General features: G+C 38.8%; 1 protein-coding gene across 1 annotated transcript in view; it reads right to left on the bottom strand.

Moving 5' to 3' along the window:
* The window catches only part of CMPK1 (cytidine/uridine monophosphate kinase 1), a 33,981-nt gene extending 19,872 nt beyond the window's left edge, over positions 1-14,109 (bottom strand). The window contains exon 1 of the mRNA XM_028512476.2: positions 13,823-14,109. Coding sequence (XP_028368277.1) covers positions 13,823-13,993 — 171 coding nt within the window. The 5' untranslated portion in view covers positions 13,994-14,109. The remainder of the gene's footprint in view (positions 1-13,822) is intronic.
* Between the last annotated feature and the right edge of the window lie 170 nt (positions 14,110-14,279).

Genomic DNA, 14,279 nt, shown 5'->3' with positions numbered 1-14,279 from the left:
AACATCATTATTAAAATGCCAAAGGTTAAAGATAAAGAGAATCTTAAGAGCAGCAAGAGAAAAGCAGTTAGTTACCTACAGGGGAGTTCCTGTAAGACTGTCAGCTGATTTCACAAAAGAAACTTGGCAGGCTCAAAGGGATTGGCAAGAAATATTCAAAGTCATGGAAAGTAGGGACCTACAGCCAAGATTGCTCTACCCAGCAAAGATATCATTTAGACTTGAAGAACAGATAAAGAGCTTCCCAAACAAGAAAAAACTAAAGGAGTTCATCATTACCAGACCATTATTATATGAAAAGTGAAAGGGACTTATTTAAGAAAAAGAAGGTCAATACTATGAACAATAAAATGGCAATGCATACATATCTATCAACAATTGAATCTAAAAAAGAAACTAAGCAAACAAGAGTAACAGACAGAATCATAGATACCGAGAACATTTTGATGGTTGCCAGATGACAGGAGAGTGAGAGGGAATAGGTGAAGTGAGAGGATTAAGTACAAATAAGTAGTTACACAAAAGCCATGGGGATGTAAAGTACAGCATAGGAAATGGAATAGCCAAAGAACTTATACACATGACCCAGGGATATGAACAAAGGTGTGGGGATTGCCTGAGGGAGTGGGAGTTGCTGGTGGAGCAGTGCAAAGGGGGAAAAATCAGGACAGCTTTAATAGTATAATTAATAAAACATAATTTTTTTAAAAAGGCAGATGCTCAACCTGGGTAGTAATAAAAATGCAAATTAAAGCAATATGATTCCATTTCCCACCCATCAGATTGGTTAAAATAAAAGAGACTGTTACATCTAGCTATGGCAAGGATAGGGGTTGGGGTGGGGTTGGGGGAAAACCAGCCTTCTCACACTTTGCGGGAGTGTAATTTGGTTCAGCCTTTTTAAAGAGTCATTTAGCAGTGTCTATCAAAATTAAAGTTTGCACACCCTTTGGCTCAGTAATTCCATTTCTAAGAGTTGTATTTACTGAAATAATTGCACATGTACACAGATAAATGTATATCAATGTTCACATCAGCATCATTTGTAAATAAGATATCAAACTGTCCGCCAATATATGAATGGCTAAATAGATGACTGTATATGTCAGGAATGAAGCAGAGCGATCTGTATGTTCTGACATAGAAGGCTATCCAAGATCTACTGTTAAGCAAAAAAAAAAAAAAAAAAAAACAACAAAAGACAAGCAAGTCACAAAACAATAGGAAACGTGTGTGCACACATGTAGTATGTCTGTGTATAAATGCATCAAAAATGGATCAGAAATGTACACACACAAAAAAACTGATGTGATTATGACTATGGAGTACTTTCACTTTTGACCTCATGTACTTTCAAACTGAATCTTTTATCACACACATATGAACTTCTTAAAGCTTTAATTTTTTTCTGAAAGCATTTATATTATCCACACATCTCTAAGTGGCAAATACCACAAAGAATAATGATTTAAATGTTTTATTAATATCAAATCCTAAGAGAACAGCAAAATGAAATCCAAAGTAACTTAACATTAAGGATACAAATCCCTATATAAAAAGCATCATCTAACTTCAAGAAGAAAGGGAAACAGTACTTGCACAATCAAAATCTTATTTAAAACTAAATACAGAGAATAGCAGCAAAATATCAATTCAGATGTCTGGATAAAAATTTCCTGGAATGTGATCTATTCCTGAAACAAAGGAGAAACAAAAGTACAATACAGCAACACAAAAACACACTGCATGGGCATGAAGTCAAGAATTATAGCAGACAGAAAACAGTCCAGTTTTACAGCCTAGACACAGATGGGAATTTAGAGACACACTAAGTTGGGAGGATCCAAAAGGCACTGCAGCAAAGGTTTAAAAGGAAACATATTTCAATGAAGCCCTACTCTAGACACTAGAATTCAAAATTATACGTAAGATATTCTGGAAATGACATCTCTGGCAAAGACAATATCTCCACACTACTTCTAATGTCCAGAATAACCCCTTGGAGCACTTTCAGAACTTTCTTGTGCTAAGCAACCTCTCTCAATTGATATTTTAGAGAAAATGAATCTTGCTTGGACAACAAAGAATTATCCTCATATTTAGTTCATCAATCTGTACTAATGGAAGTGTGAGCAAGACCATTATTTGGTACTACATATTTAAATGGTGGTATAAAATTTACATTCATGAATGCATTTTTTTCAATCTATAAAAAGATACATTTTTGATGGCATAGCCATCAAGTCCTAGCCCAGCCTAGGATTTAATGTTGACCATAGATAACTGTACCCATTCATGTAATATGGAGCAGAATACTATAAGGGACTCTTGGTTCTTGATTAGAGCCTCACCTTTTTCAGATAAGGGAAATGTCCTAAAAAGTCCCAAGTTTATAAGAAAATGCTATGGGGGCAAAAATGTTCCTGCTATAACTACACAACAGGAAGAATGCTGGAAACCACTCTGCAAAATAGGCAACTTCTTCTGCACCAGTAATCTAACTTAACTTGGACCAATTATGCTCTAGAATCAGTCAAGGAAGTAATAAGAATGTTACTCACACTCTTCCTTTCAGTCCACCATTACCCCCTCTCTCTTCTACTCTCAACTCACAGATACTTCAAGTTACACCTCTCCTGTAGTTTTTGATTCACTTATCAACCTTTTAATCTCTACACCATAGGCAACAGAGTGTGGACCATGAGAATCAAGATAACTACTAAGAAGGGCTGCAGTGGCTGAGCTAAAAAAAAAAAAAAAAAAAAAAAAAAAACCAACAGAACCTAGCAGCCATTTTTATACAGGGGGCTCTCACACAAACCTCATTTCAGGGAGAACCCTGCACTAAGCTGCTTGCCTCCCGTACTGAACTACTTCCAGCACTGAGTCTCTGCCATCTGACCACCCTCACCAACCAATCAGAGCAGCCCCATTCTCACCAATCAGAAGAGTGCCTTTTGGACCAAAATGCAAAGATTGGAGTCCTCATTTGCATGAGGACAGACCAATCAGGGACTAGGGGCAGGGACTTCTGTCTATACAAGTCAAGTCCCCTGTGGCTTGGAAAGCTACTTTCCCTTTCCACTGAAGACTCAGGACAGTGTTTTCCCCAGCTGGACCAGCAAAGATGTCTGTCATAGCACATCAGAGCAGACCAGAGCTGTCTAGTTGGAGAGGAGCCCAGTCCCATGGTGGCTTCACAACAGTATTGCTCCTCAGCTGTGCTGCTGCATAATTAAGCTGTAACACTATTTAGCTGTTCCATAACCATACTGTTCTCACAGCCCTGCTGTATCATAATTGAGCTGTTTGCATTGAATAAACTTTCTTTCTTCACCACACCCCAAACTGGGGACTCCTGTTGGCACTGAATTGGCACAGGACAACAGCACACCATGTCCTAATGCACAAGATAGAAGATCTCATTAAAATTAAAAACTTCAGGGCTTCCAAGGATACTACCAAGAAAATTAACACACAATCCACAAAATGGGAGAAATTATTTGTCAGTCATATATCTGAATAAGAGACTTCTATCTAAAATACATAAACAACTTTACAACTCAACAATAAAAATAGGAATAGCTCAATTAAAAATGGGCAAAGACAAGGTTTAAAATGTAGTATTATGGGGGTGGGGGGCATTGGTAAGGACAAAAGATCCAAAAAGACATTTCTCCAAAGAACACACACAAACTATGAGTAATACAGGAAAGTTACTCAACATCACTAGTCATCAGGGAAATGCAAATCAAAACCATAATAAAATTCCACTTCACACCCACTAGGATGACTGAAAAAAAGAAAACAGGTAAGTGTTGACTGGGACTCTCATACCCTGCAGGTGGGAATGTATGTAAGATGGCATGGCCACTTTGGAAGCCAGGCAGTTCCTTGAAAGGTTAAACATAAAATATTTGCACATTATGTAATATTCAAAATACATAAAGAACTCCTGTAACTCAACAACAAAAAGACAAACAAAATTGTTAAATGGGTCAAGGGCTTGAACAGACATTTCTCCGAAGAACATAATACAAAAAGCCAAAAAAGTAAATAAAAGATGCTCACATCATTAGAAAATGCAAGTCAAAGCCACAATGACATACCATTTTACACCTGCTATGATGGTTAAAATTAAGCCAATGGTGTTAAGGAAATGGTGTTGGTGAGGATGTGGAGAAGCTGGAACCCTCCCTGCACATTGCTACTGGGAATGCAGAATTGTTCAGCTGCTGTGGAAAAGTTTGTTAGCTCCTCAACAAGGTAAACAGATTATATGACCCAGCAATTCCACTCCCAGCTATATACCCAAAAGAACGAAAACAGGGACTCAAACAGATGCTTGTATGTCAACATTCATTGCAACATTATGCACAAAAGCCAAAAGGTTAGCTCATGTCCAATAAGATGAGCAGATTAAACAAAATCTGACATAACAAACATCTGACTTCAAAAGTCTTCATTATTTCTAATACTATGCTATATTGTATAAAAGTTGGCTCTACTCTCCCATTTCTTAAGTCTTTTTAATGGAAAAAATACATTATGTACATAATTGTTCTATTTCAAAAAGCTGTTTCTTTCCCTGCCTTTACACATTCTTTGTTACCATTCTGAAGTTCTATGTAAACATGAAATACAGCAAGAATTTATAAATACAATACTTTGTCGCTCTCATTCATACAACACAGAATGGCAAAGAAGGTACATATTCATAGTGATTGGAAAATTTGCTTCTTGAGTGACTATATTGGATTATATACTATCTTATTCTGACACCTAGGATACAGATCTATTTTAGAGTTAGCAAGACCACCTACCAGACTTCCATACCCTGAATTTTACAAAAGGGGAAACTGAGATAAGCTGATTTGCCAGTTAGTGGAAAGGAAACTGGCACTTGAAACCAGGTCTCCTGACTCTCAGTGACTCATTACTCTACAGTGGGTCCCTGAGGTAATTCCTACGTGACAGATATGGAGATGGACTCTTTTGCCTTCAAGCTACTATGGTCTTTGAATACAGATTCCATTGGTAGAAATTAAAAAGGAGACTCAGAGTTGATGGACTTGATCATTTTATTGTATCCTAGAATGGAGATGAGATCAGGAACTTTATCCACATACAAGAGCAGGCATATTTGACCCACCACTCAGCCAGATTCCAACCATCCTAGCTTCATTTGCTTCATTCTTGCCATTCTCCACTTCTGACACCATTCCACTTTCCACTTGTCTCACCCAATTATCACTAATGAAGTAGCAAATAAAATTTTCCATTCTTTAAAAACCTAAATTAACCATTATGTCAATTCCCAATTACATAATCAAAACACTATCCGGGTTGTCTTTCTACTCCCATAGATACCAAGAAAACAAAAATTCATGTTATCTACCTAAACCTAAATCATAAAAGTAAGTCCTACAGATCAAATTAAACATAATACTTCCCAACTGCAAACATCAATGACTACTACATTATGGAAATTCCAAACAGAAAGTGGCTGAGGAAGCAGTCTTTTCTCTGCCCCAAGTTAGGGCTTGTTGATATAGAATATAGGCTAATGATGAATGGAACCAACTTATGGGTCTTCTGGAGAAGACTGATGGAACCCAGGCATGGAACATACTGTCTCATGGAGCCACTCCCTCAAAGTGAAAGTTTCTGAGAATGATAGGTAACAAATGGTGCTTTTTCCTCACTTTCCAGATGAGGACCTTTGTTCACCATGCAGCCTAACACCGTTGGCAAACAATAAATTCGAGAGCATGTCAAGTTACACAAGTTCTCTATTAAGTCCTAAATGCTCTTATCACATTGTTTCTGATTTGTCAGGTTAAAGCAACTGAATTGTTAGAGCAAATACATTTTCATATGGCAACTGGGCTAAACATATTAGCTTTAAGGTTAACAGAGTCAGGGTAATCACACCAACATGATACAAAGAATAAGACAGTTCTCACTATCTCCACCCTTTCTCTCTAACCTGATCTAAAAGTCCCATTACTAGAGCAATGTCTCTGAAATGCTCTTAATTTCAATTCAGAAGGACAATCATTAAAATACAGGAAGTTGCTCAAGGTGAGTCAGTGAGTGAGTGGTGAGTGAGTGTGAACACTGTACATTTAGGCTACACTAAATTTGCAAAACATGAGATTAAATCAAGCACAAGAGAAAATGACATATCAAGAGATGAGGTGAACATGAAATGTTGGGAGGCCACTGATGGCATAACATAGAATACATACTGGGGTTTTTTTTAATCCTCATCAGAGAATATATTTACTGATTTTACAGAAAGAGAAAGGGGGAGAGAAGGAGAAAGAGAGAAACATCAAATGGTTACCTCCTGTACGCACCTCGACCAGGGATCAAAACCACAGCCTAGGTATGTGCCCTGACAGAGGATCGAACCCACAACGGTTTAGTGCATGAGATTACACTCCAACCAACATAGCCACCCGGCCAGGACCACAGCATACTGTTTTACAGCAAACTTTCTCTTACATAAGTATAAAGGATATACTTTAAAGTAACAATAAAAAGTATAGTGAATACATAAGTCTAGTAGTTTATTTTCATTGCCAAGTATTATGAACTGTACATAACTGTGCTGTATTTTCATACAACTGGCAGCACAGGTTTGTTTAGACCAGCATCACCACAAACATGATGGCTACACCATCAGGCAATAGAAATTTTTCAGCTCCACTGTAATATTAGGGGACCACCATCATATATGTCTGCTGTTGTTGACCAAAACATCATTATGTGGCGTATGACTGTATATACCAGGAATATATATTTGGTCATCTACATGACCAAATATGTATTTTTCTTATAAATCACAGTAAGACAATCAAATAATCATAAAAATAAAGGCACGTACAGATAAATGTTATAAAGAACAACAAATCTAAAAACTGGTAACTATTAATAAAGGACAACAGAATTACAAGCCAACAGATGTGATGAGGTACTCTGAGAACATACAGTACAGAAATCTGACCTTGTCTAAACCTGGGAGGGCAGGTTTCAGAGGAAACATTTAAGCTCATGGTTCCCAAACTATAAGCCAAAGTGCCTGGAGTACAGCAGCTAATTCACCAGAGTATCCTGGGTTTAAATTTCTAAAGAAAATAGCAATACTTGATGTCTGTTATATATCATGTGAACTAGCAGCTCAGGGTAGTTCAGTTTCAACTTTAGATCATGGCACTTTCTTTTTGAAGACATATCTTTGTGATGCCAATGTTTTGGTAGGTGCTTGTTGTGATAATAAGTACCACATGAAAAGTAATGTGGAAAAGGAAATGAGGATGGAAGTGTACAATCTGATTCCAAGATACGAGAAACTACAGTGCCCAAAAGGCATTTACATCCTATTAGTTAAGTAATTGTGGAAAGGCAATTGCTACTTCTTTTAAATTATAGGTATTATTTCTTCAAACAGCTACAAAAATTGTTAGAGAATACGTATTAAGTATTGTTTTGACCTAATTATTTAATTAATAGAACTATTAGATATTTCTTTTCAACTAGAGTGGTTGTGAAAAAATTTACTGAGATGCTAAGGAAATCTCTGGTATTTGGGAATCTCTGTATTAAGCTAAGATCTGAAGGATGAATAGGCATTTCAAACACCATGTAGTAGCAAGAGCAAAAGACAGCAAAGACAGGGTCCCCATCCTTGAAGGTGTTACATTTAGCTAAGGAGGCAAAGATAAAAGATAAAATGTTTTAAAACTTGAATACTTGCAAAAATCTTTCATATCTTTTCTCATTAAGAGTCTACTAAGTGTGTGTCTATTCCCACTCTAAACCGAGAGCCCCTAAAAGCCTATATTCCAGCACACAAATACAGCACAGTTTGCACTCAGGAAGTGTTTCTGGGTCAACTGCACTTTTATAGTTTTATTCTCCTTAGGCTTTTCTCAGAAATGAAAGCTCCAATTACCCTATGCAAGGGTAACTCTGCTTTAAGTATTCTCTACTCTCTCACATCTCCCAAGTGCTGCTTTTCCACTAACCTTCAAAATTGAGGCCATGCATATTAACTGCCCTGGGAAGACTTCCCTGACCCACTAGACTGAAATCTGTATGTTCCTTACTTAAAAAGTATATATTGTATATTTCTATCACAGGACTTCCCACTTTATCCTACAGTAGTCACTGATTAAATTCATTGTCTCCCCACTCACCGTAAACTTGTGATAGCAGGGTCTGTGCCTTATTTATCTCAGCAACTACCACGGTGTCTAGCTCTCAAAAATGTTTTCTGAATAAATGACAAGTACAGAGAATTAAAAAAAAAAAAAAAGACTACTTATGCCATTTCACCTTAATGGGCTTTTTGGAAAAAAAACAAAAAAACAAGGAAGTTTACTCAAAAACTTCATAAAGAAAATTTACAAATATGCAAAAATGAAATGATTGATAATCATCCAGTGCTGGCAAAGAATCAATACTTTATATAAATATAACAATTATAGTGTTTTTGAAAAGCAATCTGACAGTGGAAGAGGGTACAAGGGGGATAAATGGTAATGGAAAAAATATAATAAATATAAATTTTAAAAAAGAAAAGTAATCTGACAATTAATTATCTATTAAAATTTGAAATGCACCTATCCTGACTCAACGGTCCTATGTAGGAGTTCAGAATGAATCACTTCAAGATGTACCTCTGTGGTATGTGGACTATTTTGAGTTAAAAGCAACCAAGACCTACTTTTAGGAACCTTACTGACAAAAATAATATGCAGTATTATGTTTACAAGGAAGTTTACTGACCTGGCTAGTGTGGCTCTGTGGATTGAGTGCTGGCCCATTTGATTCCCAGTCAGGGCACATGCCTGGGTTGCCATCCAGGTCCCCAGTAGGGGCGTGTGAAAGGCAACCACACTCTGATGTTTCTCTCCCTCTTTCTCCCTCCCTTTCCCTCTCTCTAAACATAAATACATAAATTTTTTTAAAAGGAAGTTTACTTAAGCACTGTTTGCAGTAGCAAAATAATTCCTGGAAACATGAATGTTTATCAATAGGGGAATGGTACAACCGTGCTATGTAATATCCATTTTATAGAATATTCTGAAGCTGCTAATAAGAATGAATTAAATCTACATGTAAAGACCTTAAAAAATCCATGATACATTCCGTAGAAAACAGAATATTCCCAACTGGGCATAAAAACAATAAACATATGCATTTTTATTTATAAGAATATTAAGAAAGAGACAAGGAAGCAGTTAACACCAGACAGTTAATACCAGTGACCTCAGATTAGAGGACGGTAACTTTTCCCAAATAGTATGTAACTTTTGTAACCTAAAATAGGCCAAAAATAAAAGAAAGTTTTAAAAACGATAGTAATATCAAAATATAGTCTTTCCTCCATGTTCTTAACAAAAGAAATCCTATGCTACAACCACTTTTAATGAAACGGTGGTGCTTCAGAAGAGTCAAGAATCCTGTGAACTCTCTTTTACAATGATTTAAATTGTCTTTTTAAAAAAACCCAACAACCTATCTCTTACTCTACCCTATCCCACCAAAAGGAGAGAGAAACCTATTCTTAAAGTAGTTTAATGTCCAGTGGATCTTCCTATCTAGTTTCATCTATGAATGGTAATCTGCTTCAGGGATTTGTAATCAGGAGCTTGGAAATTTTAGAATGGTCAGATTTTCACAACCATACCATTTATTCACTGAGAGTAAACAGAAATGTTACATAAGAAACTTCAGCAAGACAGAGGTTGGTCTCCTTCAAATCCCTCTATCCTGAAATTGGGAGAACTAACTGCTACTTGGGCGCCCCCTGGGGATCAAATTTTAAATTTGTTTACATCTTTAAAAATTTTTTGTAATGCTCACTATAAGACAAGCTTATTGACTTGCAAGAGAGGGGAGGGGAGGGAGAGAGAGCGAGAGAAACATTGATGTGAGAGACAAACATCCACAGGTTGTTTGTCATATGTGCCCTGACCAGGGATGGAACCTGCAACCTAGGTATGTGTTATTATTGGGGATTGAACCTGCAGGCTGAGAACTTTCAGTTTATAGGACAAAGCTCCAACCAACAGAGCCACACCAGCCAGGGTAAAAATATTTTTATGTCTTTAGGACAAACTAGTATCCTCTAAAACTATTTAAAGAATACTTATTAAGCACCTACTATTTGCCAGGCACAATGTTCAACACTAAAGACACAACGATAAGTAAAATCAAGTTTCTGATTTTTACATGCTTAAAGTCAGTATCAACCAAACCTTTCTAAGGACAGCAGGTAAGATGGCCAAAGTATGAGTTACCCACAAAACTTGGAAGTTACGACACAAAAGATAAGAATGCGTTTTTGGTTCTACAGAAACCAATTTGGCATGGCTTAAGCATAATTTGTTTATGTAAGCAAAATATTCACCATTTTTAAAAGAAAGATTTAAACATCCCTTCCAGCTAACACATGCAAAATTGTAGTTGTTATTTTCAAATACAAGTTTGGGATATGGCACAATTTTTCTTGGGTGAAAACAATATAAAGTTTAATTTTAATAATCCATAAATAAGGCAGTATTCCCATCATGATTTTTTAGTAACAAGTTATCCCACAACAACTCTACTCTGAACACTAGCTCTAAGAGGACTGCACTGATCTTAAAAATGGCTAATTTTCAAAAACAAATTGAGTATGAGAGGAGACAGAAAATAGAAACAATTAATTAGAAAATAAAACAAAACTGAAAAAGACCAGTACAAATAAGTAGGCAAAGTCAAAACTAAGACCCCTCAAACCTTTCTTTCTTAGTTTAGAACACTTTTAGATTTGCCTTTTCTTCCTCAAGATTTGGGAGAGCAAGCCACAGAGGTAGCCTTCCTCTCCAGAAAGAAAAATAAGTACTATCTTCCCTCCACCTATACCCTCATCCCTAAAAGCAATGCCTCAGGACATCCGACAGCCAGATAGTGGCAGGTTCTATAGCCAGGTTCCTAAAATGCACTTAGGCAGGCAGACTGATCTGTAAATCAGTGTACTTTCCACAGAGAAACAATTCTATTTCAACCACATTTCAGGGTTCCTGTGAGCTAGATTAGCATTGGCATGATAGTTTGGAAATTTAGCCTTGTTTATATAGCTTTTTCCCTACAGGGAAAAAAATCAGTTCCAAAAATTACAATCTTTTGGAATTCAATTAATGTTTGCCTGATAGTGAAATACTGAAAGTACAAGGGACTTATAAAGAAAAAAAAAATCTCTGATTTAACTGACCATAGACATTCCATTGTTTAATAGTCAACTGGATGATAGCAATTACTAAATTATAAACTATTTGGAATTTGCAAATATCAACTTAATGTTTAAGGCAATTGGAATCAACAGTAACTATTTTCATGACAGATGACAGCTTAAAACAGTTTAAGCTTATATAACTGCTGAAATCTTAAGGAGTAAGACGATAAATTATAAGTGGGTGGCGGGATCAAGCAAAAAGGAAAAAGAACTCATGGACATGGACAACAGTGTGGTGACTGCGGGGCAAGAGAGGTGTAAGGGGGACTAAATGGTAATGGAAAAATACAATAAAATGAATTAAAAAACGTAAAGTATATATGGAATTTTGGAAAAAAGTTAAAAAAAACATACCTCATTATGGAAATCTTAAAATAGATAATTAACAGGTATAAAATATTATCAGCCCTTACTGCCCAGAGATCAGAATAAATAATAGTTTCAGAATATGTAGATTATTTTTAATCCAGTGCAGTAACACAGGTATTATTAGTTTGGTCGTGGACATTTAAAGCCACTTTATGAAGAAAAAAAAAGCCACTTCACAATTCAGAAACAAAATACTTAAGTGCATTCCAATGTAACGGTCATAAACTAATTTTTAAAAAGTAACACTACTACAAAGTAAAAATAACCAATCTCAGAAATTAAGAACAGGATGTCTAAAATTGAGAAAAATATTTGCATATGTGTGCCAGAGATTTTACTTCATTTAATATTCACAAATACCATACAAGATAGGTATTATTTTACCCTTTTTACAGAGAAACTCAAGCTAAAAATAACAACTTCCCTGGAACTAAAGAAAAAGTAAATGGCAGTTAGGGTTTGACTTCCTATTCATTTGACTCTAAAGTCTCTGCTCTTTCCTCTACCATGCTATTTACACGAATCATTTCACACATAAAACAGAAACTCGAAATCATTCCATTGTCACTTGGCTTCTAAAAAAGAACCAATAAAACTGAAGAAAAATATTTATATATTTTTTGGTTGAATTAGTTTCACTTTTATTCCAAAAAATGATCGATAAAGATAAAAACAGCTGTAGAACACATAATGAAGTAGATGTTACCATCCGACTTCCTCTGCATGCTCTTAAATGTAGGACAGGAGTGAACCATGTGAACACAGAAGAAAAGTAGAAGCCCAAAGCTAAAATAAGCCACATCATGCAACAGAGGGAATTATTTTAAAAGTTCGGGGTCAAAACTTTCGTTGGTCACCGAGTTTCACAGGGACTCTCGTGGTGTTTTAAGCACCCATGTCACCTCTTCTGTTTCTACACATTTTGTTTTCCTTCACTCCGAAATATTCCCCAGACTGTCCAATAAGCATTTCTCTTCAGTGTTATTGCAAGTAACCACGTATCAGTTCTAGAATTTTTAACAGGATTGAAGTGGTAACCTTATCACAATTTGGGGGAAAAAATACCACAATATCAGAATTGGGAGGTAGTTTACACTGACTCTAAACTAAACTGGGTGTACGGTCTGCTACGTTCCGGAGGTGGCAACTGAGACTCAGAGAGAGGAAGTAAACGAACAAAGCGTGAGTTGGCTGGGCAGGCCTGAGGTTGCAGCGTGATCTCAGCACTGAGCTCCACGGCTTTTCCAACCACAGGAACTGCGTCAGGATTGGCACTGACCATTGTAGAGGCCAGAGGCGCTACCGGCAGATCACAGAACACCTAAAGTAACAGTTTGTCAGCTGGGACTTCTTTCTAGGGTTAAGGCTGGTTAGTTAGAGTTAAAGCTGGTTAGTTGAAGGTTCGTAGTTTAGAGAGCCCACAGGAAACGACAGAGTTGAAAAATCTGTCTCGCCCTGGCCGGGTGGCTCAGTTGGTTGCAGCGTGGTCCTCTACATCAAAAGGTTGAGGGTTCCATTCCAGGTCAGGGCACTTGCCTAGGTTGCCCGTTCCCCAGGTTGGAGCGAGTATGGGAGGCAACCAATCGAAGTTTCTCTCTCCTTCCTCCCCGCCCCCGCACTCTCACTCCCCCTTTTCCTTTCTAAAAGCAATAAACGAATCCTCGAGTAAGGATTAAAAAAAGAACAGAAAGAAAAATTGGCGTGCCCTTCAGACAAGCAGCTGTAAACCGACACTGCCTCTAACCAAAATCCGCGCTCCTGCTGCCAGTGATTATTCCACACCCAGCGACACGTTGAACTTTGCCACAATGAACTCTGCGCGCTAGGAAGTCCCCGGATGCTGAACCTCCCGTAATTCCTCTCCGTGCCTACTCTCAAGACGAACTTTGTCCCAAAATGCAAAGAGGGGCGCAGGAAGAAAGCAAGTCCAAGCACTCTCCCTCCACTCCCGGGGCCCCCAGAGGCGGACAGACGTGGACTACTAGTCCCGACATGCCGTGCGCCTGGGGACCCCCGACCACCATCACGCGGGTGGCGCGATGGTCGCCGGGACGCGTAGTCTGCGGCGCCGCGGCTCTGGGGGGCGCAGACGGCGGGCGCGACGGGACAAGCCGGCCCAGCGTCCGGTCAAGTCCAGGAGACCGCCAGCTGCCCGGGCCTCACCTCGACGATGCGAGTGCACTGGGTTCCTTTGCCGGCGCCCGGACCGCCGAGGACGAACACAACCAGCGGTTTCATGAGGCGGTGAGGGCCAAGGAAAAGCGGCCGACGGGTCAGCAGCGGGAAACTAAGGCCCAGGACGTGCAGTAGCCTGCGGCCGCAGCGGCTCAGCATACACAGCGTCTCGGCCGGACGCTGAAGGAGCTGACAGCAGCCGGCCGGCGGAGACGCGGGGCGGGGCGGCGGGAAGAGGGCGGGCCGAGCCGGCGCCCGCAGCAGCCCAGCCGCCTGGGCTGCCGGGGCGTCCTCGCGGGGGCCGGAAGAGGAGGGTCTTCCACTACTCCCCGGCGGTGGCGCCGGGGCCCGGCCGACGGGGCCGCGCCCCCTCCCCTCCCTCCGCCTCTGCCCGCTCGTTCATTGGTTCAAACCGTCGGTTCTTTATCCTAGGCATCCTAGGGTC

This window comes from Phyllostomus discolor, chromosome 5, assembly GCF_004126475.2.
Source record: "Phyllostomus discolor isolate MPI-MPIP mPhyDis1 chromosome 5, mPhyDis1.pri.v3, whole genome shotgun sequence".
In the NCBI taxonomy this organism is placed as follows: Eukaryota; Metazoa; Chordata; class Mammalia; order Chiroptera; family Phyllostomidae; genus Phyllostomus; species Phyllostomus discolor.
The sequence above is the reverse complement of the archived record's forward strand: the minus strand, read 5'-3'. Positions and strand labels throughout refer to the sequence as shown.